Source organism: Bombus affinis, chromosome 6 (assembly GCF_024516045.1).
Source record: "Bombus affinis isolate iyBomAffi1 chromosome 6, iyBomAffi1.2, whole genome shotgun sequence".
Taxonomy (NCBI): Eukaryota; Metazoa; Arthropoda; class Insecta; order Hymenoptera; family Apidae; genus Bombus; species Bombus affinis.
Genome location: NC_066349.1, coordinates 11,138,040 through 11,163,299, shown reverse-complemented (window position 1 = coordinate 11,163,299; position 25,260 = coordinate 11,138,040). Strand labels below are relative to the sequence as shown.

Genomic DNA, 25,260 nt, shown 5'->3' with positions numbered 1-25,260 from the left:
TGATCTATTAAGTATTTATATATGTGATGATCGATGATAATTATCTAACGAGTAAAAATTTTTTATATTTCTCATAAGTTTTTTAATTCTTCAAGCGAAATGTTCAATTTGATTAGTAATGACAATATTATGATAGATTTATTGCGTTTTGTTTACGACAGAATATATGATTAAAAACCAACCTTTAGATATTCTGACACGTGGACAAATAAACATTATCTCCAATACAGCCGTGCTTTCACTGGTACCGTCAAGTCTTGGTTTAATGAGGCGATGAGAACTCGCTATGAAAATGACAAACAAGAGTTTACGATTGTGTAGTGAACATTAATTATTAAATGGACAAACAGAAAAGCGTGTATTTTTCACCGTCGTCACGTAAAAATAATACAATGTTAGCAGGTTCCAATAGAAAATGGACATAAAGTTCCATAATTTTAAAATGAATTGAATCTCATGAAGAATTATATAGGTTAAAAGTCTGTATCATTTTACACTTAAAAGAAAATGTAAATTTTGTTTGATTATATATTAACTTTATTCACATGTACAAGAAGAAATTTGTTCTCCGTACGCAAATAATAATGAATTATTATGTGGTATGTTTTATATTTAATAAAGACTATAATTATTTCCTTTCTTTTCTGGGAAACCACAGTACATATATGCATTTGTAATATTTTATTTTTAAAAGTATTACATTTTTTACTTTTTTAACAGATACCAATGAGTTAAGAAAGTGAACAATGGACACACCGAAAGCAAAAAATGTATCAAGGAAAACATTTAATTTGTCATTGGAAAGAATCAGTATTAATTCTCTAAAACATGAAATAAATATTTACCAAGAGGTACTTAACTTTTTACCTCTGAAGAAAGCATATATTTATAAGTTGTGATAAATTGTTTATAAATATTATTCTTGATAAATAGATCTTTTTCTTTTAAATAACAAGGTATAAAATCTCATAGTTTTTAAATCTCTCTGAAAGAATCATAAATTATTTGAAAATTGAAAACATGAATTCACTTTATAATACCACAGACAAAAAGTTGTATCATAGAGGACAAATTGATGTAATAGATATGCCTGTACAATTAACTTGTAATTACAAGTATTTCCTTGTCTACGAGGATCAAGTATCCAGATTTGTTGTGTTGAAAGGTTTACATGGAAACACAGCAAATGAAGTAGCTGTGAAACTGTTAGACATACTGGCTATTATCGGAGCACCACAGGTCTTACAAAGCAGCAATGGACGCAAATTTGCTGAAGAAGTTGTGCAAGAAATACGTCTTTTGTGGAAAGATTTCATGATACTTCATGGAGAACTCACTGAGAACAGTGAACAGAGTAGAGATTTTAAAACCTTACTTGAATGTTGGGTAGAAGAAAATCCAACGAAAACATGGTACGAAGCTTTGAAACATATACAAATTTTTCAAAATTCAACATTTCGTTGTGAAAATGGAAAAATTCCATATGATATATTATTTGGGAAAAATGTACATGAAGAATTCCAAAAACAAACTAATCTAATAAATTTAAGAGATAATGTATGGACAGAAGAAGAATGGATTAGCCTCTTACCCAACAAAGAAGATGGAGTTAAGGAAGAAGATATGCAGCAGCTTATAGATGAGCCCGCCTTTGCAAACAGAGATGTAGATAGTGTAAGTATATTATTAATAATATAGTTATTCATATATATGTTATTGATCATTATTTTAATTCGTCAGTTAAATGATTGTGAGAGTGAAGATTCTTGCAATGAAGTCAGGGGTGAATTTCAAAGAAGCACTCCTGGTTTTAATTTTGTGAATGTTAAGAGTGAACCTTTGAACATGCATACAGAAGATTCAGTATTTGAGGATGAATTGGGAATGGATGACAAGGCATCAAATGCGGAGAATCAAATCAATTTAAAATGTAAAATTTGCAAGAAACAATACATGAAACCCGGCCACTTAAGAAATCATATGAGAACACATATAAAGGGGAAGAAGTTCGAATGTAAACTATGCAACAAAACGTTTCACGTTCTAAGTTTATATGAAAAACATATGAGGCAATCTCATAGACAAAGTAAATTATCCAGTCTGACCAGAAGTAGAAGAAGTAAAGACTCTCAAGATGAAACAACATTGGACACGAAAACATCTAAATTAAGAAATTTCTCACAATTAAATGCCAATGAAACACAATCAAATGAAGCAAATGATTGTACAAAGGCAACAAAGAGTTTAAGTCTCCTCAAGGAAAGGAAGAAAATTGCTGCAGACAATCGTCCAATGAAAATAAATGGAGATCCAACTTTGGAATGTTCATATTGTAATCAAAAGTTTAACTTTCCTAGTGTATTAAAAAGGCATATGCGATCTCACACGAACGAAAGACCCTACATTTGTTTAATTTGTAATAAGAGTTTTAAGCAATTAGGCCATCTTAGCCAACATTCATTAACGCATAAAGATTATCGGTCTTTCCATTGTGCGGTTTGCGGGGTGAAATTCGACTCTTTAGGTTCGCTAAAGATCCATGCTCAATCACATAAAGGACATTACATTTCAAAAACTAAAGAGACTTTCCGTTTGTTCGAATGTGATAACTGTAAAAAGGTGTTTACCACCAAAAGCGTTTTGGAACGACACATACTTACTCATTCTCATGAACGTCAATTCCCATGCATCATTTGTGGGAAAAGATTCAAACAAGCGGGACATGTGAAGTCTCATATGTTGGTACACACGGGAGAACGAAAATTCGAATGTTCGGTCTGCAAAAAGAGATTTAGCCTTTCGAATTCTTTGAAGAAACACATGTATGTTCACAATGGAGAAAAACCTTATCAATGCGATGTATGTGGTGCACGGTTTCTTGAAAAAAGAAATCTAAACGGGCATCTAATGACTCATACGAACGAGCGTCCGTTCCGCTGTAAAATTTGCGGAAAAAGATATACTTTAGCCGATACTTTGCGTCGGCATATAAGTGCTGCACATGAAGATGGACGCACTTACCAGTGCGAGATTTGTGCGAAAATGTTCAAGCAGCTCGCTCATCTATCCGTTCATAAAAAGGTACACAACGACGAACGCCCATTTCAATGTCATTTATGCGAGAAAAATTTTAAACATAAAAATGTGCTTAAATCTCACTTGGCCATTCATGCAAATGTAAGGCCATTTGAATGCGATGTATGCAAAGCTACGTTTGTAAGGAAAACAAATTTACAAACTCACATTGCATCAGCTCATATGAACGAAAGACCATACGTTTGTACTATTTGTGGAAAACGGTTCAAACAGATTAGTCACTTAAACGGTCATGTAGTAGTGCATAGCAATTTAATGCCTTATCAATGCGATTTCTGTGATCGACGATGTAATAGACTCGATAATCTAAAGAAACATATGCGTCTTCATACGAAAAATAAAGAGTAAACAGTGTAAAGTAATTGTTTTGTAAAAGATAGAATAGAATTGTTTCAATATGAAACTATCCAAACTGAATCTTACGTATATCGTTAGTAAAAAGAAGTTGACATTAGAAGCTTCCATTTTTAATCTATGATAACTCTACTTCTTTTTGATTAACTTCGAAAAAATGGTTTTTGTAATCATATATGTGATTGGTGTATACTTATAGACTTCGAATATTTTTATATCTCGTAAAGAGCTTCAAATGCTTAACAGCTTTATTCTTTTGAAAAAAAGATGCCCCATGTCCTAAATAAATTAGGACTGGTACCAACAATCAGAGTTTCAAAAGAATACAGCTACATATTTTAATGTATGCCCTCTGTATTTTTACTAATCAGTATCATAAGTTCTTTTTTTACCTTTTCTATCATATTACAATCTAAAAATTATAATTGTACAAATATAGAAGATGAATTCCCAAATCAAGATCAAATCTTTAAAATTTACATATATATGTATTCTAAGAAGTTCAATGAGATCAATTGTGTTGTTTTTTTAAATAAATATTATTTAAAAAAATATATAGGAAGTACTTTTATTCTACGAAGAGCATTTTTATACTTCAAGTAGATCAATATGTTGCCCTATAAGTTTATTCATCTCTTATTCCAAACAAATTATTGTGTGGCCCTTGAAATATTGTAACTTTGTTGTATAAAGTTTCTTCATACAATAATAAATAAGTTAAATATTTATGTGATCCCTTTTAACTGAGTTACCATGCATATAATATAGTCAAACTAGTATAATGCAACATACATTTTACAATTTCTCTTTAAAAAGTAAAGAATTGTTTTAAATTGATATAGCATGACACTCATGTCAGTTATTTGTCATTATTAGTCATAATCTAATAAAATTATGTATCAACTCTGCATTGATTAGATTTTTAAAGAACCCAGTGATTACAGCGCTTAGTTCATTGTTATTGGAACTCAAAATGGGGTACAACAGGGGATTAAAATTTGGTACAGCGTTCACTGTACTAATAGTTCTAGTCGCAATTTATTATAGAAATTCAGAGAGCATTCTTCAGAAACGTTTGCAAGCTTTAATCCATGGCTTGGAAAGACTTGAAAATAAACACGTGATGTCATCACGACCAAAAGTTGCGATAGGTTATGGCGTGTGTACCGACGTATACGTCAATGCTAAAGATTTACTCAACTATTCCGATGAAGTCGGACAACCACAACATTTTGATGAAATCAACACAGAGCTAGAACTCTTAAAAAGCTTCGCTTATTATTTTCGCCATGGAGCTGCTGCAGAGTAAGTCTTACTTTTGCTATATCACCTTTAATCGAATTTTTGTATTTCTCATTGAGAAATACATTTTTTCTATTTCACATTTTATTAACATTTCATTTTTTTATCAGGAGATACATGGCAAATAGGACACTATTTGACAATCTTGTTGCCAAAGCTCGTTCATTTCCATCTTCATATTCTACCATTGGTGGTAATGCAGCAGTTATGGCCTTAAGATTTGCAAGAGAAGGGTGTGATGTTACACTTGCTGCAAAACTGACTAGATCCTTGCATCAAATGATACCACAGGTTATTAATATCGTAGGGGGTGAAGTCAAAAGGGATGACATTCATTTAGTAATTGAATACAAGCATGGAGATATTTGGGGTCCATATTCCAGTGCTAGAGCTAATAGGTATAATATTTAAAAAGCTTCAGAAAATATTGTGGACATATAATTGTAATAGATCCTCCTAAATCACTATAATTATTTTTTAGGTACATAGTTCACAATGATGCCAATAATCCTAGAATTAGTTCTCTTGATGCATTTGATAAACTACTGTTAACATACGAGCCTAACTTACTTGTTATCAGTGGTCTACAAATGATGGATAATTATCCATTTCCTAATGGTAATTGAAACACTATTCTTAGTTGTATAAGTTTTGTGATCTGTTTAGAAAAACATTTATTGAAATGCAGGTGATAGACAGAAACTTTTACGTAAAGTAAAGAAACAAATGACGGATCGATCTGCATCGACTAAGATTCATTTTGAAATGGCCTCGTTTGCGGAAGATAAATTACTTTTTGAGCTTTGCGACTCGATTATTCCATTTGCCGATAGTTTAGGGATGAATGAGCAAGAAATAGCCAACTTGCATAACGCGATGTATTACGGAAATATTTCATTAGTAGCAAATTCAACGCCACGTATAGCGACAGTCTTAGATCAAATGCGAACGTTATTCAAATTGATACGTATGAAAAGCAAGACTATTAAGCATTCTCGAGAATTAACTAGAATTCATGTACACACGTTAGCCTATCAAGCTATATTTACTGTAAAAGGCTCTATATGGAAAAATACGATGGCTGCGGCAGCCAAAGCATCACTAACAGCTCATAGACACGTATGCGCGACGAGCCATGTAAGTAAATTTGATTATATTTTGTTAATTATAAGCTTATAATTATATGAATATATGGGTGAATCAGCTAAATGGGATCATCTAAATATCTCCTTTACTTACTATTGTGTGAAAAATCTTTTTAGGACAAAATTGCATTGTTATAAGGGGAACATATATTAATGGGCAGACTTTTTTAATGTCATTATTTTATAAGATTACAAACGTAGTTTATCGTGACAAACTTATAATACCGGAAGATATGAAGGAGAAAATTGCAGCTGTAGGTGTATCCATAACATTGGATAAAATAGAAAACTAATCAGAAGATTTCAATTATGCATTGCAGCAAACGACCACCATATCGAGCATAGCATTAGTCATTTATGACCTTTGAAATAGTGTAACTTCGTTCTGAGAAGATTTTTCATACAATAGTAAAGATATTTAGATGATACCTTTTAGTTGACCTACCCTGTATATGTATATATATGAACTTATGAAATTTTAGGTCGACATTAGTAAAGCTGCGTTGATTTTAGACGATAGTTTTTCGACGTCTATCGTTGATGGCACCCGGATAGCACTAGATATTGAGAAACCAGTGTCCTGTTGGGATGAAACATTAAAAATAGAAAGCAAAGATATTATTATTCAAGTTTGTGTGGCACCAGTATTAGTTTGCACCGAAGCAGCGCAAACTGCTGGCGGCGGAGATAACATTTCAAGCGCGGGCCTTGTACTGCAGATTTAATGTACTGTTTGTACTTTTCAAGATAATTGAGCGATATTGAATTTTCGTACTACTTTACTACGATACTCACGAAGTCAAATTAGATTTTAGTGCACAGCAGCTTTGGAAACTTAGATTATAATTCATTCCATGGGCTATCATTCCAACATATACAACACGTTCGTTGTTGTTTTCTGATATGCAGATGTTGTTCATAGGTTAAGGAACAGCAATCTTTTAATATTTTATTCTGTGTTGTACTTATGTATGTTAAAAATCACAGGGCTTAAACATAGTATTAAATAATAATGGTAATGATTTGAATTATTCAAGTGTCTAACTTTAGATACTGATTTTCACATATAAAAAGTATGTAAGCATTTTATCTCCTTATACATAATAAAAAACGCGTTTGAAACTATGCATAATATCGAATGACATTTAAAAAAAAAGAACAAAGTATAATAAATATTATAAAAATTAAATGTCATTTTATTTCATGCATGGAACGTTTCAACACTAGTTTTAAAATTGGAATTAATTAATTATTGTTCTAATTTGCGTGCCCTGTACATACAATTTGAAGTTTTTTACCGTTCATTTCATTGTAATGTAGTAAAAATATCGTTAAGTCTCAAAATAATTTTTAAGTAATTAAGTGACATTTGAGAAATTACAATATGGCAATACTATATAGCACCATTAGGCATGTTATTTATGCCCAATATACTTGATGAATTTTCAAATTCATTTTCTCGAAAACAAAACGTCATATGAAAAAAATTTATTGTCTATTTTCGACTTATTCTTTTATGTAAAATCACCCCGTACATGATTGTATCATCGATTACGGGACACGCTGTATAATTCATGTTATGTGCCATGCAATACCTGTATTTCTTATTTAGCATTACCTGGCATTATTGACGAAAACAAGGCATTGAATTATATTGTATTGTATGGAAGGTTGTGCGCTGCAGGGTGAAGTTATGTGATAAAGCACTTAAAAAACCCTATAAAATAATTTTCAACTAAGAAAACAAAATTCCAAGAAAAAGAATAAACAAAGCATAGTTGAATAATGCAATGAAAAATGGGTCCATTTTTCTTTGAATCCCTTAGTTTTATAACATCACGTCTCGTTTCATGTAATTTCGTTATTTATTAATGGAATATTATTCATAAATCAAATGTACATTTTGAATTTGTTTTCCAAACAGTGTTTATGCTGTTCTTACTAGTATTTAAATGTGTTCTGGAAAAGCAAATAGGCTGATTATTTATATCTCTAAAGTGTTTTTAATACTCTTATACACATATGGAAATTTAAGTTTTGACATGTGTCTAAGGTGTATATATATATACGCCTTAAGTAAAAGTAATTATATGACACTGTAACGTTTACCTTAACTGCTTAGTTTTAGCAAACTCATAAAAACCTGGAGATATCTTTTTCAATCAGAATTAAATGAAAACAGTACAGTTAATAAGAAATAGTAAATCTTTCACAAGCTCATTTCACTCAGTTATTTTGCCAAGGCAACGCTTTAGTATCAACTGATTCGCTGTTAGTACATGAAAAAGAAACATTCACTATTTCTTACTTAAAATACTAGTTTACATAATTACATAATATTCGATGTTAACATACATAACGTATAAATTTTAAGTCAAGAAATTACAATACAAATAACAATTGTTTCGAAGTAGAAGGGATAGACAGTCAACGTGACTTAGAGTTTAACGCTAGATGCTTATCAAAAAAACATTCGAACCAGAGAACATTGTGAGTTTATAAAAAGTTTTATAGGATTGTATCTCCTTCGTCAATGCCTAACATCTTCAAATCATCTGGTCCAGGTTGAGTATCTACTTCTGTCTCCGCTTGAGTAATTTCAGGTGGTGGTTGATCCATATATTCTGGGCCATACCCAACACACCCTAACATACTATACATAGACGAATACATAATGTTACTTTCTTGTTGACTTTGTTGTTTTGTTTCTGTTTCCTCTTTCGGAAAGATGATATTTAGGGCTTCTTGCAAATCATCAGGCAGAGGAATGCTTGGGTCAGTTCGCTTTTCAGTGGGTTCCGGGATGTCGGAAATATCTTGTGTAGTATTCTCAACAGTTGGTAGTGGAGGTGGTGGATTTTGATGATTTTGAACGAAAGGAGGTACAGTGGGCATTTGTGGCGGTGGATTTGCCATGAAAGGAGGATGACTTTGCACCGGTGGCCGTACTGGTTGATGAGGCGGAAATCGTGGTTGACTCTGAACGAAAGGTGGTGGAGTTGTCATAAATGGAGGTGGAGGTCGATTCGTAGGGAATTGCGGTCTACTTTGCACCGTTGCCTGTTGCTGTTGCTGCTGCGACGTAGTCGAGAAAGGTGGTGGTGGTCTATTCAGAGGAGGAGGAGGATGTGGAGGCAGAGGTAATTTCGATATACTGTGCGTTTGTTTTTGCTGCTCTATTATTGGTTCCTCTATTACTGTTTCCTCGGATTGATCTTCAATCTCCATATCGACCACCTGCTGTGTAGGTTTCGTTTCATTTAATACCGGAGGTGGTGGAGCTACCAATATTTTCATCGGTTGACTTTTGTTGGTTTGAGGAGGTAGAGTGCTTGTACTATTAGCTGTGGTAGTAATGGTACTATTATTATTGTTACTGCTGCTGGTAGTGTTATTATTATTATTACCCAGATTTATTGGAGTTGCAAGCTTGGTGATGTGTACAACACCAGGTGGGTTTATGATCTCATTGGGAACTTTCGGTGTATCTTCGAATTTACTCTGTTGATAGGGAAGAGGAGTAATATCTTTCTCAGGCAACTTTGGTTCTTCAGCTTTCTTCTTAAATAGCGGTAATCTACCAATGAATGGTAATTTACCTTTCGATACCTGAGGCGTTGACTTTTTAGTCTGTATACTACCCTTCTTAGATTTAGACGCGGATTCATTTGTCTTCTTCTCGAATTTGGACTCATCGTTAGATGAATTATCGTCTCTTCTGTCCTTACCATATTTATCGTAACCTCTCTTTGGGCTGTCGCGCCAACTTCTTTCACGTCGAGGAGATTCATTACTATCTCGTTTTCTTCGATCATCGTAATAATCCCTGTCTCGATCTCTATCCCTGTCCCTGTCCCTATCACGGTCCCTATCCCTATCTCTGTCACGATCACGATCTCTGTCTCGCCCGCGTCTTCTTTCGTACCTGCTGCTATAACGATCGTATTTATCCTCCCGTCTGTCATACTTTCTATCCCGATCGTCTTTGTATCTATCGCTTTCTCGTTGTCTCTCATCCTCTTTCTCCACAGATTTATTTTCAGGCGGTTTTACGGTCATGTTGACTTGCTGTTTTGTCCAGAATCCCATATGCGGTTTAGGCATTTCTTCTGGTTTGGGTAATTCGATTGGTTTGTTGGCTATGGGTTGCGGTTTTTCCTCTTCCTTCTTTATCCAGAAGGGTTTAGGAGGTTCTTTTGGTCCCCAAGCTTCCAAATTTTCCGGTTTTGATTTGTTCGAAAAAGAAGCCTGTTCTTGTTCTTCCTCTTCTTCTTCGATTCCTTTCTCTTGGCTCAGCCTTCGATTACTAATAGACTTCATTTCTTCTTCCTGCTTCGCTTTTAATTTGTCTCTGATCGAATTCAACAGCTGTCTTTCATCAGTTTCAACAGGTTGAGGTTCTGGAGTCAGTGACTGATTCAAGTGTTGCGCCATTTTTGACCAGTGTCCTTTCAATTTTATCCGATGATAATCTATCTCCTCATTCAAAATAGCTTGCGTCGACGCTTTCATTTTATTTCGCATAGCAACACGAATGCTCTTGGACATATCCTGATCGGAATCTGTGTCCGAATTTTCTGATTCGCTGGAACTGTCGCTACCACTGCTTCTGTTTCTTCGCTTCTTAGATTTCTTCTTACTTTTCTTTGACTTCTTTGATTTCTTTGATTTTGGTGGCGGGTCGTCATCTTTGTGTTTCTGCAATTCCATTTGGATCTGTTTATGTTTCTCCTCTGAGAATGCTTTCTCACGATCTGCCATCCAATCGGTTTCCCAATGTGGATTTTGCTCAACAAAACGCTAAATAAAGATGTTAACTAATTAATTTTATATTGCCCCCTTTTTTGAAATACAGAATTTAGAAAATAAAGAACATACAGAATAATTTTCTGAATGCTGTTTAGATTTCAGGTGCAAACTTGCACAATGAAGATCCCCGATCCAGGAATCGCAAAGCTTGCAGTACCATGCCGTTGCAGCGCTGAAGAACTGTAAACCTATAAGCAAATATTTTAACACTTAGCATTACTTAAGCTTTGAAAATGGTAAACAATTTAAGTTCATAAAGAATGACCTTATATTCTGCCACGACACATTCATGTCACTGAAAACAAAAACAATATATATTAAAAGATGCTCAATAAATGGTCGATAACATTAAATAAATATTCTTCCGTAGTCTCCCACGTTGAATTCTAGAAGAAAAAAAGGATGGGAAGAAATCATGTTTTATTCATACAAATATACCACAAAGATATTACAAGTAAATTGAAAATAAGAAATTACATAAAGCAACATAACATAGAATTTTTATACGTACTGCAACTACCTCATGTATTTTTTTGATCATTTTCTTAACTTTTATTAATCATATAAAAGCTAAAAATTAATAATTGTTTTAATTTCTATATATCTCTCAAAAAAATTAATCGGCATTTACAGAACGTTTCACAAAAATATTTCGATTTATAATATATATCATAAACCTATTTAATAATATAATATATATGCTAAATAAAATAAGTGACACGAGCGAATATCACAATTTACACATTTTCATATAACTATATACGTTATTTGTATTTATACACGCACCAGCATTATGACAACATTGATTCATATTAATATATATTTCACATTGATAAGATCTTCCTTTGTTCATTCTTGACTGTAAATGGACCTATATATGATGAATCGACGAACAGTACACTTGCGAGGAATAATTTTAAATGGTTCGATTATAGAAGCTGAAATATCTGAAATCGCCCGAAAGTGTGCTCCTCGAGTCCATTTAAAATCCAGTGCATCTTTATGGTGTTTACATCATTGCTACAAAATTTGCTGCTAACATTATGATGTGTAAAAGACACTTCACGGAAAAAATAAAAATTATTCCGCGTACAAATTTATAAAACGATTCATTTCCATAACGAACATTTCTAATGTATATTATTTTGAATAATTTGAAAAAAGGAAAAAGCAAGAAATGTTTGAAGCCTAATTATCTTTCTTTTCGCGTACATAATTCGACTATGTAAGTCGATAATACGTATGTTAATGCAAGCAAATTTTTGAGCAAATCATAGTCGTAGATCTCTTCAATACATACCGGACACAGTGTCTGTGCACAAGCTACGGAATTGTATTCTATTAGTAATTATCCACTGAAATGAACCATACCTTTAATAGGTGTTCTTTTCGTTGGCAGTCCAGGATAATAGGGCACTTCCTTTTCCGTTCCCTCTCCATTCCGCTCATGCCACGGCATATCAACTATCTTGCGTTCCTGTTGCAGGGAATTAAATGTTAATGATAATGTTTCCTACAATACTATACAAATATTCGGTGGTACTTTTTAATGAGACATTGTTATGATACATCAATCAGACTATGTACCAAGTACCTGCAGGTTGACTGTTACTGTAATATATCATCCTTATACAAATATAGTTCAAATTAGAAATACATAGTTTTAATCGAATCCATTTGTTCTCTCACAATGTAAATCAATTATCAGTTAGATTTTTCTGCATCCTGTTCTAATGATTATAAAAGTTATTTATGAAAACGATCTTCAATTAGAAATTTCTACATTCAGTTATTGAAAGTACCTATACCAGAGCTGAATGAGTTTCACTAAGACTCTATTATTAGAATAACAGGCAACTTACTAAGCAAGCTTCTTTGTGCTCATTGCTATGCAGATGATTCAAATATTCCTTTGCCGTTTTAGGAAATATATCGCAGACTTTACACCAGTGCATTTCTGGGTCATAATGTACAAAATTGTACATAGGTTTAGAATCTTCGGGAGACCTTCGTTCTTTCATGTCTCTTTCAATTTTGGATTCCTTGTCGGAGTCGGATGCCGATGATCGGTCGGGCGACAACGATTTTCCTTTCGGAAAGTCTTCTTTGGGACTTCTTGAACATTTGCTAATTTCTAATTTAAACTTGCTTTTCAGATCATCAACAGTAGCTTTATCTCCTATAATTCCGGTAAGCATATCGATTACATTGTGTATCGATTTCATTTTATTTTGTATCTCAATCTGCAAATTAAGAATTAACATACAATGAAAAGCTGTTAAAATATATTGTTGATCATTTTATGTAATAATTGCATACCTGCAATTTCTGATTCTCTTTTATAATACGATTATTTTCTCTTCCACCTTCTTTACCAATTTCATCGCACTGCTGTCGCAGAATCTCCAATTCACGTTGTAATGTAGTAGATTTCTTAACGTATTCTTCACGCTGTTTAGCCAGAGTTGCTTTTTGCTGTTTTACCTCAGCTGCGATTGCTGCTAGTCATAGAACATAAAAATGTATTCAAATAATATCAGCTAATAAATTTAAATCAAAATAAAATAAAAGACTCACCTTCCTTTTTGGCATCTTCTGGTCTTGCCAAGGACGACACTAATCCAGAGGAACCACTATCTACTGGTCTTGACGATTCTTGCTGGGATGTTAATGAGGGAGGAGGTGGTGGTTGTTGATTGTTATAAGCTACCTGATTCCCTTGCCAATTTGGTGGTGGATAATCCTAACAAAATAAATATACATTTGATGTCAAATACTCAAAAAATGCTTCTATCAAACCTTACCTTTATTTGTCCATACTCAAATCAGAACTTTGGATAATACACGGAAGATTCTTGAAGACAAATCATCTGGTCAATAATACTGGTTTCCAATGTCGATGCCAATAAAATAAACAACGCGAACGTTATACTTACGAGGGGATTCACAAAACTTCGCGATGCAAAAGAACATAATGTTCATCCCCAAAAAAATGGACAGTACTACCAAATATTATTAAAAACATTTCGGTAGTTTGTGTAATAATTTCATAATTACTTTTACAAACTCATACAATACAATCAAACTTATGAATAGGTAATGTTCTAAAAGTATTGAAATTTAATTATATTGCCTTAAACGCAATATAATTTTAATTATTACAACATCAGCTAATCATTCTTATACAACATACTCCTTTGAACTAATATACTCTTTCAAAAAACTTACACTGCGATAACCAGTGGGTTGCTGGTAGCTGTAGTCATAGCCTTGCCCATAGTTGTAATTGTAATTATTGTAGCCTTGGTTATAAGCTGGCAAAGGTGGTGGTGGTTGACTGGTGTTCGGAGGTGGTGGTGCCTAAAAAATAAATATATATTATTTATTTCCTTCTTTTATATTCTTTCCCTTTTCTTAAACATGTTTGATTTACCTGATATTGATTATGAACAGCTGGAACATAACCACCAGGATTAGCTGGATTAGGAGTAGAAGATTGAGATTGAGATGCAGCTTGCTGTTTCCATTCTTGTTGTGAACGACTAGAGTCTTTCCTTCTTCTATCTCTGGAACTGGAACGTGATCTTCTATCTCTGGAACGAGATCTTCGATATCTGCTTCTTCTTGGAGATGGAGATCGATCATATTTCCTTGATCTTCTTCTATGAGATGAGTCTTCTGAGTCTGCACTAGGGCTCCTTGGCCCTTTACGTCTCGATTCTTGCTCCATTTCTCTATAACCTCAATCTGTAAAAATATCATCATATCATACCTATATAATCAATATATTAGGTTATGTTGTAAGAAGATCTTTTTATTTGCCAATATATGACGAAAAATATGTAGATCATATAATCGTGCATAATCTAATTCTAAGAATCATGATAACGTTAAACGTTTGGTAAATTTCGATGTTTTCAATTCATTATAAAATTTAATTCTAGAATTCTATACTCCATACGCATTAGTAAAGGAGAGAAATCATTTTAAATGTCGCATTGCAGCCATTGTTATCCTCGATAAAACATCGATAATATTTCTCAATGTGTTACACGTTATTAGAGATATTTACCTTTCTTAATAGTTTATTTGCAACTTTAGTACTCTATTCTCGATAAGTACTAGCGCAAAATAATGAAAATAATATGGTTTAATCCCTTTAAGAATCATTCGCAGGACACGACGTAACGAAGAACCAAAAACGAATGGAAGAAGCCGCACTGATTGTAGGTGCAGCACATAGAAGCAAAAAACCTTAGATGGTAGAACTCAAAATGCTACGTAGTTACTTATATATGTCCAATAAATATACTGACCAACTTTTTGCAAGAATTCACTACGCTGTGATGATTAAATCTAATTCATTATAATGTCTTGAATGTTTTAATAATTGGCCAGAAAATAAGAATTTAAGTTCTATCACTTTATTCACCAATTCATAGCTTATGTTAGATCTAGTATTTTAGATCTAAAAGTTGATTGTCCGAAAACACCATATTTAAATAACTGTCATGTCACTATAGTGCTTCGATGTATAATGTATAATTTTTAAAACAGTTTTTGGAAGTAGAGGTGTTATTAACAAAGAAGGAAATGATAAAAAAGCGTATTGAAGGTCGTCAATTGGCACAAAATGTTGGAGAACAAGTAATTATACTTGGCACTATTGGAAAAGTAAGAGATTTATTTGATATTAATGTAAAAATATAATATATAAATACCATTACTCGATGTCAATAGTTATTCCTGATTTATAGTATTTATTCCGTTAGAATTAGTTATATTAATTTATAGAAATATTTTTTAATTTCTAGAAAGGTTCAAACGGTAGAAATATAGAATTAAAAACAACCGATGGTGTGCAAGTTAATGTAACCTTACCAGTACCAATTGATAACGATGCTGAAGGTTATATAGAAATACATGGCACATTACAATCCGCATCTACAATGAATTGCAGTAATTATATAGTATTCCCACTTAGTATGACAGAAAATTTTGGTAAATTTCGATCTTATTTTATATAAACATATATCGTAAGGTGTATAAAAATAAGGAAAATATTAATTATAGATGTCGATCGGTATAAACAACTCATGGTTATCTTGAATGTATTAGGAGCAGGAAAATGGAAAATGTCTGAAGATGAAACAGGGTTTTAAATTTATAATTGTATAACCTATAAAAATGCTTAAAAACTTTTTATAAGAATACGATTATTTTAATATATATGTCGAAGTGTAAATTATTCTTTTATAATAAATTTAAATAGTATCTTGTACACAAGACTCATTATCCTTCGTTTATAACATTCATGTTGTTCCAAGAAATGTACAAAATGAAATCCTAAAACTTTAATGAACATCATCAGTATTATTTAAAACTTTTAGAATCTTAGATTTCTATTTATGTTATACCCACTGCTAGTTTACATGATGCATCTAAAGAGAAGCATCTACATGTACATGAGGTTACTGGACATTCTGAATGTTGCCTGTTTAAATAAGACAATAAATTATTTAAAAGAGAAAATATATGAATTAGAGGAAATTAATATGTATGATCTTAAAATATGTTACCGAAACCAATGTGTAATATGATCAGCATGACCACCATGTCTACATGTTTGACACCATGTAAACCAATTACTAAATTCTGTCAATTTATTATCACATTCTTCGCTTCTACTAACACTAGATGTTGTCATTTGCAATCCACTTACTGTGCCCATATGCATCAAGCATATTGCGCATCGCGGTAATGGTTTTCTACAATTTGGACACGAAGACATCTACAAAAAAGTAAGAAGACATTATTTTATAAATATAAAATATTATTTTACTTGAAACTTTAATTACTGCTCTATCAAATATTCAAATAGGGACATATTACCTTCAGTTTATTAGGTGTACTTCCTAACCTGCCAAAAGGCCCTCTTGCTCTACTTAAACCTTGCATAAAGGCTGATATACTTTTACCACAAAAATTACAAGAAACATATATTTGTTGTGGAGGCTTTTCATTCGTTGAAGACCTCATCGCGATATCAAAGTGAGCCCTTTGGGTCCACATTTTCCAAGCATTTAAAAGATTTCTATAACTTTATCGCAATTTTTGAAGTTATATTTACTTCCCATAATCTTTTAAGTAAATATTGTTTATTATACTACCTTGTAATCCAAACTTGGACTTGATTTTCTTGAAGTAATGTTGGTGTAAATGCTCTAATAGCTATTAAACTACAACTTTGAACATCACCGGTAATTTCTAAGTACCGATTTAATAATTGTATACCTTCTAAACTAGTACCTAAGACGCAATACATAATAAGTAAATATTATAATTAGCATATGTTTATTAAATTATGCAAACCTGTCAAAAGAAAACCCGCTAAATTTCCTTCATCAGTTAACTTTTGAGTTAATTTTTTTAAATATTCGCTTAACTTATTATCCGATAAAAACATAAGTGCAAAGGCTACTCTGTCTTCAACTGCCATACCGTTTTCATTCTAAAAATATTTATTTTTCTTATTTCATATATGAATATTGTGTTTCATAAGGAACAAAGATCAATGTGTACTTACGAGAACATTTTCATAAGAATCGTCTGCTGTTAGAAAAGCAAAAGTTGCTCTCAAATAAGGGTCTGTAAGTTGAGATCTACATTTTAAACATGATTCTCTCCACATACTATTCCGGTCTTCGGAAAATCCTGATAAAGCCATAGCAACGATATTTAAATTTGTAGACATCGACATTTTAGTAGCTCCTCGATTTAAAATTTCGATAGCTTGCCGTAAACACAAATTAAAAACTGCTATTGCTGCTGCTCTTGGATATGCTCCTTCTCTTTCTAATCTTTCTAAGAATAAGTTATCATAAAGGGTATTGGTATCTTTATCAAATCTCCAACCACATAAAAGTAATCCTTTATCTCTGTCTGCAGATCTATTATATAAATATTAAATTATGTTACAAAGCTTTAGTATGATACATTGCATGTATTTTATACCTGTAAATTTTTGCAGTATGGTTAGATCCTATATCCGACCAAGGACGATGAATTAGTTCCGACTTTAAGAAACCATTAGTAGATCCTTGTTGGCCATCTAGTTTTAAAACTGTTCTATGTAACATTAATAGATATTATTTTGCGAATTTTCAGATATATGATTAGAAAATCATTAATTTACCTGACACCTGGATGTTTATTATCTGCAGATGGTATAGTGCCATCCTCTACTAAATAGCGACTTAAGTACAACCACTGCCATAAATTTTTCAGAGTTTCATTTTCAGCCAATTCCCCATTCTGAGCCAGCTCTGGCTACAGATATATATATTAAAGATGTTATATAAAAAATATAAATTGTAAATTTTCTTAACTTACAAGTAAGCCATATTCTGAAGCAGCACGTGTTTTAGTTAAGATAGAAATATCGTTTAGCGCTTTGTAAATATTATCATTACTGCATATATATTTAAATGATTTTGAAGCATGATTCCAGGCAAGATGAGATCGTGTTGACCAGTTTACTGTAATTCTTTCACAAACTGTATAATCTGTAAGTCCTTTAAAAGGATAAAATAAAATCAGAAACATTTTGTTCTATAATTTGTATAAGTTTATAATATAATATTGTCAAACCTTGCTGAGATATTGCCAATAATCTGTTCACGTGTGTTGGGTGCCATGAAAAACTTACAGGACTATACCAAGGTGGTGCAACTGTTCTTTCTAATGCTCCAGGTTCTGTATCTTCTCCTCCTCCAATTCCACAATGTTGAATGTCATACAAATGCAGTGTTGCTTTATTAAAGATGATATCAACACTTATTAATATAATTTATGATTAAATTAAGAGAAAATTAAATTGATACTTTACCTGAGTCTTTTTGTAAAGCACCCAAAAGATTGTGCCTAGTTGGGCACCATAATACTTTCGTAATTTGTCTAGTTTGTGATAATGTTAAAACAGGTTTTTCAAAGCATCTCGTATCCCAAATTGTTATCTGATTATCAACACTTGAAAGTAAATGATAATTATTATGCGGATTTACTGCTACATTATAAACAGCTTTAGTGGCTGTTGTGTTGACCACCTTTGCAGAATCTAATATAAAATAATATAATGTATATATGACAAATTACATTACGTATAAAAAATATGCAATGACACTGTTTTATTATAATACCTCTGAAATCAATAATTTTTAATTGTTTGTTATTAGTACCAACTACCATACATTTTTGTTCATGTTTGAACCAAGCAATAGAATGTATAGTTTCTGAAACACCAACTTCTGCAATAGGTCTCATAGAATCTGTCTGCACTGTATTGTGGTGATGCACTCTTTCAGAGGTTTGCAAACCTTTATTTATATCCCATAATAAAATGGAATGATCTTTACTATGTTTATCTAAACCAGACACAATTAAATTTGTGTCTATGGGATTCCAAGCAACTGTATTGCATTGTCTTGCATGTTTTGGGACTATAATAATTTGTAAATGTAATAAAATATAAATGTGTAATAGATTTTATTTATCGAAATAATTTACCCAGTTCCTTCCCACTAAGACCTTGGGAATCAAAAATTGTTGGGCCAAAAGTAGTTAAAACAACTTTTCCATTTGCTTGTCCAACAGCTAATAAAATATCTGGTTCTAATTGCGGATAAATATCAATACATTTTACATAATGATGATTAGTATTTGTTGCAAGTAAATGAGCAACTGTAGAATCAGAAATCTTTGTATCTGTAACGAAAATATAAGATATGGAATAACATTCTATTTCTATTAAACTATGTATAAAATACAATTATATTTTATAAGAGACATTTACTCACATAATTGTCTATTATTGTCTTTTACTTGTATTACTTCATACAAACAGATTTCTGTACCCCATGTAATAAATTTATTGGCATGAACTGGAGACCACTGTATATCAAGTTTAATACTACTCATTTTGTAGTAGTTTTATGAAAATTTGTCAACAAAAATAAAATACATTACTCTAACTTTTTGCTTAAAATAATAAAAAAAGGATGATGCGTTTTGCGGCTATGCATTATGATCCTATTTTCTGATCTTAAAAAATGTTCCTTAACCTCGAACATATTTTTTTAACAAACATTTTCATTTAAATCTGACACTTCAATATTCATTTTTTTCGACTATTTTACGAATGATTCATGGTAACTTTGGGTGTTAATAGTAAATTGCAGTGACAACAAAAAATTTCTATACGTTTATACTTCTGATTGGATATTTGTGAAATTTGTCCAATACTTGTACTTCCATATAACGGGTACTCAAAAAGTATAGATAACTATAATCATAATTTATTACAAAAATTATTCGATATTTAATCAAATATTATTTGATAGTTAAAATTTTATTGTAATTTGATCATCACTAAATTATTAAGAAATAAAAATTCAGGGCTATTTTTGTGACATTATTTTATATTCATATTTATTTATTTAGCTTTGTGCAGAGAAAATAATGTATGTAACATTGCACTCACATTACATATATATGTACTTACTTCATACAATTTGACTAATTTACTAATTAGTAATACATTTTCATTATCTTAAGACGCATGATGTGTGTTGTGTGTGTGTGTAAAAATCATATACAACATTGCTCTTCTAACTTGCACAAAATAGATTCTATCAAAAGCTATAGACATATAGTTAAATTATAGTGATGATAGTACATGATAATTACATAAAGAATGATTTAATTTATGATAAAGCGACAATTTTATATTTATATGCATAGCGTATGTGTATCAATAATTATAATATGTAATATATCTCCTATACAGATATCCATGAGATGAAATTTTTTTAATTTATACACACTGGTAAGCTATATTAAAAAACTTTATTATATTATTAATTTCAATTTCTTAATAGTGAACACTTAAAAAGGCACAATTAATTTCAATAGTACAAAAATATCAAAAAGAAACTGCAGAAAAAATATTACTTATCCTCTAAAATGTTATTTAATAAATATGTTTCAAATTATAACCATTTTGTAAAATTTCAGTACTTAATAGTACCTACATGCGTGTGTGCGCGCGCGCGCATGTGTGTGTATATATATATGCACACACACATTTTACACCTATATATATGTATATATATATAGAAGTATAAAATGTAAATATAATATCAAGATTTTCTTATTTTTCCATGAATAAATGCACCTCATAGAGGTTCAAGTCTTTTAAATTAGCATTAATGATGTTCTCAGTCTATTGAAATATATTAATTTATAGACACAATATTTTGTATACATTTTAATTATTTGCTTAATAATAAGAATGTGTATTTGAATAATGATCTGTGCTATAAAATACAAATATTTAATGATCTTTTTAACCAAAGGTTAAAAAGGTTAAAGGTGAAACAAAGTTATATTATTTTTCAAAATAGAACTACTTTTTCTGAAAATCAGAATTAACGTTTCTGTTGTTTTCTCAGATATAAATATAATTATTCTATTTATATTTGCTTGTTCAGAAGAGATACAAAGATATTTTAATATGAAAATAATAAATTGTATTACAATTTGTACATAGCTGTATATTGCAAATTAGTCTTATAACATATTACAAATGATAAATAAACTGTGGATTAATTACCACACGTATGTCTTCTGTACTTTACAGTGCTATGACTGTCTCGTTCTAGAACACATTTAAGCAAGTTGAAAATATTAACATTTTATTAATAAATGATAACATAAAGCAAGAGTGCTGAAATTATCCAAGGATTCAAAAAAATATACAAAATACACCAATGAATATATAATAATTTTATTTGCAAATAAAATCAGTTACAGTGTTCCTATAATAAATATTTGCAACATTTTTTTGTTAACCATCATTAAATCATCACGAAATATTGTGCTTAGTATACATGTATAATGTATGTATACATGAACATACACTGCATGAACATGTACATATACATACACATTAATCTTTCTTCTTCACCTTTTCTGGTTCTTCCTTTCATTTTTATAGCATTTAATTAAATAACTATATATATTTCAGCACTCTAGTGGTAATGAAAAATTTTGAAATGGGTTCATCTATATATATATATATATATATAATGTAATTTTGTGCATTGTTAAAAACTTTGTTACTGTTGTTGCATTATAATAAATATTGCGACATAAATTAACAGTAGTATCTACGAATTATAATTATATGCATCAGTACATTACAAATTAATTATTTAGTGGTTTAGTGGAAAAGAGTACAAAGTTTACACCTATTAATATGATAATTATTAAATAACATTTAAATTATGCGTTCTCAATACAATCGCTTCATATTTATTTTTACTGTCAATTCACTGTAAAGTGTCAGAAAACTTCCTTCTGCATATGTATGTGTATGTCACGCACTTATATGTATATATGGATGTATGTATGTATATAAATACACTTCTCTTACTCAGGTTTTGCAATTAGAAGTTGAACGGTCCATTATAGCAGCTATACGCGTTGTTTTATGTTTGTTAGAGCAAAATACAGCAACTTCTTTTTTTCTGCTCATTTCCATCTCCTTGGTTTTCCTGTGCTTTACGCGCAGCTATTGCACGCATTAAGTCAAAGAATACCTGCAATAGAATACAAAGAAACTGTCAATTTCCATTTTATATCTCTATTTAATATTTAAAAACTATGGTTATAGTAATTTTACTATGTATTATCAATATTAGGACCAAAAATAAAATCTATTTTCTGTCCATATTTGTCGCTTAAGTTTTATTTATTAAATTGGTGGAACTAAGATATGGTATAAAACGCGTTGAATAAATAGAAATACAGTGCGACCATGTATGGTATCTGCATCGCTAAAATAAACATGCATATCAATGAGCTATATTTACTATGTCATGTAAAAATTTATAAATTCATTCCCATTCTTTTTGCTTTTATAATAAACGTCTCAAAAATTAACGAAAAAGTCAGTCTGTGCCTTTGTAATTTGTGATATTGAATTGAAGTTGTACATGCATATGCAGTGTTTCAGGCATAAGCTGGAAACAACATAACAAGCGAAATTTATATAAGTAATTTTCTTTTGTACATGCCTGAGAGACACTCTTGCAGAAGGTTGATACTTTTGGTATAATTGTTACCTGCTGATAATTGCACATGTAAATACTTATTTAAATTTCAGAAAAAAATGAAAAGAATACTGCAATGTACAAAATTTTTGAATCATCATCCAGTTGTCCATTTATGAAAGATCAAAAACAGTGCAAAAAAAGCAAACCTATAGAATTTTGCACTTCTTTTTCTTCCTCTTGGCACGGTCCTTTCCGCGACCGTTGCTTGCTGACTTATCTTCAATCTTGCGCGATCTTATTTCACGCATCAAGTCGAAAAATACCTGCAAATGTGCAATTGATGCCATCTCAAAGCTTCAAGGCTTGAGAAAGTGCTTTATAAATTTAAAAAGAAAAATGCAATATACATTTATATATTGTATTATATTTATATCAGTATGTTTTTATTGCAGAATTATGTGTGCAAAAGCTATAAGATGTATGTGTAGCATAGGAAATAAAACATACAGTAAATTATATGTAAAGCTAATTAAATATATTTCATGCAATTTTTGTGTTCTAAAAACTCTAATAAATTTGAGACAATAATAAAATGTCAATGATGCATGTGCATTTTTTTACATACAATTATAAATATATAAATTTTGTCATTATTAACATAAAATTGTTAATAACGTTAATTTTCTAAGAGACATTTATTTCCATATAATGTCTATAAAAGTTGAAACGTATAATTTAATCATTACCTTATCAACATTTTCTTTTGTCTTTGCACTTGTTTCTACATATGGTACACCCCATTGTTGTGACCTGGCTTGAGCTTCAGCTAAACTAACTTTTCTCTTTTCTTGTAAATCACATTTATTCCCCACTAATAAAAATGGAATGTTTTCATCGTTTTTTACCCTAAGAATCTGTTCTCTAGATATATAAAATTAAATAATTTTGCCTTGAAAATCAAATATATGTAAGTCCCACAGATTAAATAATTAGTTACTCACCTAAATTCTTGAGTAGCTTGAAAACTATCATCCTCAGTTATAGAAAATACACAAAGAAATCCTTCTCCACTTCGGAAATAATTATCCCGAATTGCTGCATAATCCTCTTGTCCTGCAGTATCTAATATGTCTATTTGTACTTCTTCTGCATCCAATACAACTTTCTTTCTATAGGAATCTGCTTTTGTAGGTTCATAATCTTCAACAAACTAATTTGTATGTAAACAGAAAACAATCAATCAATAACATAACACGATCTTTTTTATATACTTTTATGAAATCAATGTACCTCATCATACATAAATTGTAACGTAAGAGCAGATTTGCCTACACCTCCACTTCCAACCATTATAACCTTATGCATTGCTTGAGTGGTACCTGGCTTTTTGGACATTTTGGTTTATTTTTCTGAAATCATATATACAAATTTTGATATTAAAGATAAAAAAACCTTAAAATTTTATTTTATACAAATATTGGCATGTTTTAATTAAACTAAATATTTTTCTACAAATGATCATTATTAAAAGACATTATATTAAACAAAGGCAGGATGTGAAACTACTGTGCATGTGGGAAATCCAAGAATAGGGTCAGCAGTATACATTTACCTATATTGTGTTTATTTCACACTTGTTTATGAGACACAAATTAATTATATCTATTGATTTGATATCATATCTATAATATCAAAATAGCTTTTATCATAATAAACACTTTCTTATAATTAATAATGTATACATAAACACATATATATTTGTAAGACCAATAGTATCCTAAAAGATATCTTAAACAATAAGAACTGGGCAACCAATAATTTCCTTCTTCAAAAATATCACACTAATCATCTTTTCTTAGAACCAATGTATTAAAAAAAATATTATACAAAAAGATTATTGTAACGTTCATAAATTATCAAATTAATTTATGTTTTTTTTTTTTAGTTACAGTTATAAAATGCAAGACCAATCAGTCTAAGAACTATTTTGATATATACAGTAGCATTTAATATTTTTATATTAATACATTAAGCCTGTGGATATGGGCATAAGAAAAATTAATTAAAAAGATATATATCTTTTCAGAAAAATTGAAGTATCACTTACATTTTTATACTTAATTGTGAGGAAAAAACAATAAAATAATTAAAAAAAAATTGTAAACGTATCAGAGTGACGAATAGTGAAAAAGGCGGTGCCACACGCCCAATTTTAAGAATGTCTATTTCATTCTAAATTCTCGAAATCTCATTCTGCATGTACCACTGTAGATCTTAAAATATCCCCTACCTTAATCAATGACAATCTCGAATTAGTAGGTTTTTTAAACTCCTGGTATCGGATAATTCTTCCTGTTTTTTTCTAAGAGCACTGCCGTCGCGTTTTGCTTTACTGGATCGCAATTGATAGTACCGATAATTAACCATAGAGGTACCCATGC

The 25,260-nt window shown here is 31.0% G+C and overlaps 6 protein-coding genes across 11 annotated transcripts; 3 read left to right on the top strand and 3 right to left on the bottom strand.

Moving 5' to 3' along the window:
* The first annotated feature begins 202 nt into the window (after window positions 1–202).
* On the top strand, window positions 203–4,178 carry LOC126917629 (zinc finger protein 83-like). Its single transcript, XM_050724718.1, has 3 exons — window positions 203–599; window positions 721–1,674; window positions 1,741–4,178. The coding sequence occupies exons 2-3, from the start codon at window positions 1,021–1,023 to the stop codon at window positions 3,442–3,444; spliced, it is 2,358 nt and encodes a 785-aa protein (XP_050580675.1). The 5' UTR covers window positions 203–599; window positions 721–1,020; the 3' UTR covers window positions 3,445–4,178.
* A 158-nt stretch (window positions 4,179–4,336) lies between these two features.
* On the top strand, window positions 4,337–7,695 carry LOC126917631 (ADP-dependent glucokinase). Of its 2 annotated transcripts, none has more exons than XM_050724725.1 (5): window positions 4,337–4,755; window positions 4,863–5,150; window positions 5,234–5,370; window positions 5,441–5,889; window positions 6,411–6,701. In XM_050724725.1, exons 1-5 carry the CDS (start codon window positions 4,424–4,426, stop codon window positions 6,450–6,452), a joined length of 1,248 nt encoding a protein of 415 aa, XP_050580682.1. In that variant the 5' UTR covers window positions 4,337–4,423; the 3' UTR covers window positions 6,453–6,701. The 2 variants fall into 2 exon arrangements, with proteins under 2 accessions (XP_050580682.1, XP_050580681.1); XM_050724724.1 differs by having other exon boundaries at window positions 4,351–4,755; window positions 6,380–7,695.
* Window positions 7,696–7,743: 48 nt separating this feature from the next.
* LOC126917626 (zinc finger matrin-type protein CG9776-like) lies at window positions 7,744–14,956 on the bottom strand. Of its 2 annotated transcripts, none has more exons than XM_050724704.1 (9): window positions 14,779–14,956; window positions 14,140–14,453; window positions 13,935–14,066; window positions 13,284–13,449; window positions 13,026–13,207; window positions 12,569–12,949; window positions 12,078–12,183; window positions 10,776–10,894; window positions 7,744–10,697 (listed from the first exon to the last, which is right to left on the bottom strand). In XM_050724704.1, the coding sequence occupies exons 2-9, from the start codon at window positions 14,434–14,436 to the stop codon at window positions 8,406–8,408; spliced, it is 3,675 nt and encodes a 1,224-aa protein (XP_050580661.1). In that variant the 5' UTR covers window positions 14,437–14,453; window positions 14,779–14,956; the 3' UTR covers window positions 7,744–8,405. The 2 variants fall into 2 exon arrangements, with proteins under 2 accessions (XP_050580661.1, XP_050580662.1); XM_050724705.1 differs by having other exon boundaries at window positions 13,026–13,204; window positions 14,779–14,954.
* A 249-nt stretch (window positions 14,957–15,205) lies between these two features.
* LOC126917639 (uncharacterized) lies at window positions 15,206–15,992 on the top strand. Its single transcript, XM_050724744.1, has 3 exons — window positions 15,206–15,380; window positions 15,521–15,707; window positions 15,780–15,992. The coding sequence occupies exons 1-3, from the start codon at window positions 15,300–15,302 to the stop codon at window positions 15,866–15,868; spliced, it is 357 nt and encodes a 118-aa protein (XP_050580701.1). The 5' UTR covers window positions 15,206–15,299; the 3' UTR covers window positions 15,869–15,992.
* On the bottom strand, window positions 15,893–19,994 carry LOC126917628 (GATOR complex protein MIOS-B). Its single transcript, XM_050724717.1, has 15 exons — window positions 19,562–19,994; window positions 19,272–19,469; window positions 18,905–19,204; window positions 18,595–18,822; window positions 18,357–18,518; window positions 18,099–18,280; window positions 17,902–18,035; window positions 17,721–17,834; window positions 17,293–17,656; window positions 17,079–17,217; window positions 16,877–17,015; window positions 16,599–16,806; window positions 16,286–16,497; window positions 16,128–16,200; window positions 15,893–16,058 (listed from the first exon to the last, which is right to left on the bottom strand). Exons 1-15 carry the CDS (start codon window positions 19,680–19,682, stop codon window positions 16,053–16,055), a joined length of 2,580 nt encoding a protein of 859 aa, XP_050580674.1. The 5' UTR covers window positions 19,683–19,994; the 3' UTR covers window positions 15,893–16,052.
* Window positions 19,995–20,162: 168 nt separating this feature from the next.
* LOC126917638 (ras-related protein Ral-a) lies at window positions 20,163–25,257 on the bottom strand. 4 transcript variants are annotated; one of them, XR_007711016.1, is made up of 7 exons: window positions 25,110–25,257; window positions 24,110–24,228; window positions 23,821–24,029; window positions 23,566–23,740; window positions 23,026–23,142; window positions 22,841–22,891; window positions 22,218–22,363 (listed from the first exon to the last, which is right to left on the bottom strand). XR_007711016.1 is itself a non-coding variant. In XM_050724742.1 (7 exons), the coding sequence occupies exons 2-5, from the start codon at window positions 24,212–24,214 to the stop codon at window positions 23,026–23,028; spliced, it is 606 nt and encodes a 201-aa protein (XP_050580699.1). In that variant the 5' UTR covers window positions 24,215–24,228; window positions 25,110–25,257; the 3' UTR covers window positions 22,218–22,363; window positions 22,841–22,888. The 4 variants fall into 4 exon arrangements, 3 of the variants coding, with proteins under 3 accessions (XP_050580698.1, XP_050580700.1, XP_050580699.1); XM_050724742.1 differs by having other exon boundaries at window positions 22,841–22,888; XM_050724741.1 differs by lacking the exon at window positions 22,841–22,891 and having other exon boundaries at window positions 20,163–22,363.
* Between the last annotated feature and the right edge of the window lie 3 nt (window positions 25,258–25,260).

What these genes read in the sequence shown, in the direction of transcription:
- LOC126917629 (XM_050724718.1), top strand. Translation starts at nt 1,021, where the DNA reads ATGAATTCACTTTATAATACCACAGACAAAAAGTTGTATCATAGAGGA. An exon ending in CAAACAGAGATGTAGATAGT is followed by an intron (nt 1,675 to 1,740) that starts GTAAGTATATTA and finishes TTAATTCGTCAG; the next exon opens with TTAAATGATTGTGAGAGTGA.
- LOC126917631 (XM_050724724.1), top strand. Translation starts at nt 4,424, where the DNA reads ATGGGGTACAACAGGGGATTAAAATTTGGTACAGCGTTCACTGTACTA. An exon ending in CGCCATGGAGCTGCTGCAGA is followed by an intron (nt 4,756 to 4,862) that starts GTAAGTCTTACT and finishes TTTTTTTATCAG; the next exon opens with GAGATACATGGCAAATAGGA. An exon ending in TCCAGTGCTAGAGCTAATAG is followed by an intron (nt 5,151 to 5,233) that starts GTATAATATTTA and finishes ATTATTTTTTAG; the next exon opens with GTACATAGTTCACAATGATG.
- LOC126917626 (XM_050724704.1), bottom strand. Translation starts at nt 14,436, where the DNA reads ATGGAGCAAGAATCGAGACGTAAAGGGCCAAGGAGCCCTAGTGCAGAC. An exon ending in AACCCACTGGTTATCGCAGT is followed by an intron (nt 13,450 to 13,934) that starts GTAAGTTTTTTG and finishes TTATTTTGTTAG; the next exon opens with GATTATCCACCACCAAATTG. An exon ending in AAGAGAATCAGAAATTGCAG is followed by an intron (nt 12,950 to 13,025) that starts GTATGCAATTAT and finishes CTTAATTTGCAG; the next exon opens with ATTGAGATACAAAATAAAAT.
- LOC126917639 (XM_050724744.1), top strand. Translation starts at nt 15,300, where the DNA reads ATGATAAAAAAGCGTATTGAAGGTCGTCAATTGGCACAAAATGTTGGA. An exon ending in TACTTGGCACTATTGGAAAA is followed by an intron (nt 15,381 to 15,520) that starts GTAAGAGATTTA and finishes TTTAATTTCTAG; the next exon opens with AAAGGTTCAAACGGTAGAAA. An exon ending in TAGTATGACAGAAAATTTTG is followed by an intron (nt 15,708 to 15,779) that starts GTAAATTTCGAT and finishes TATTAATTATAG; the next exon opens with ATGTCGATCGGTATAAACAA.
- LOC126917628 (XM_050724717.1), bottom strand. Translation starts at nt 19,682, where the DNA reads ATGAGTAGTATTAAACTTGATATACAGTGGTCTCCAGTTCATGCCAAT. An exon ending in ATTGGCAATATCTCAGCAAG is followed by an intron (nt 18,281 to 18,356) that starts GTTTGACAATAT and finishes ATCCTTTTAAAG; the next exon opens with GACTTACAGATTATACAGTT. An exon ending in GTCCAAGTTTGGATTACAAG is followed by an intron (nt 16,807 to 16,876) that starts GTAGTATAATAA and finishes ATTGCGATAAAG; the next exon opens with TTATAGAAATCTTTTAAATG.
- LOC126917638 (XM_050724741.1), bottom strand. Translation starts at nt 24,214, where the DNA reads ATGTCCAAAAAGCCAGGTACCACTCAAGCAATGCATAAGGTTATAATG. An exon ending in TACAATTTATGTATGATGAG is followed by an intron (nt 24,030 to 24,109) that starts GTACATTGATTT and finishes CATACAAATTAG; the next exon opens with TTTGTTGAAGATTATGAACC. An exon ending in CAAAAGAAAATGTTGATAAG is followed by an intron (nt 23,143 to 23,565) that starts GTAATGATTAAA and finishes GCACATTTGCAG; the next exon opens with GTATTTTTCGACTTGATGCG.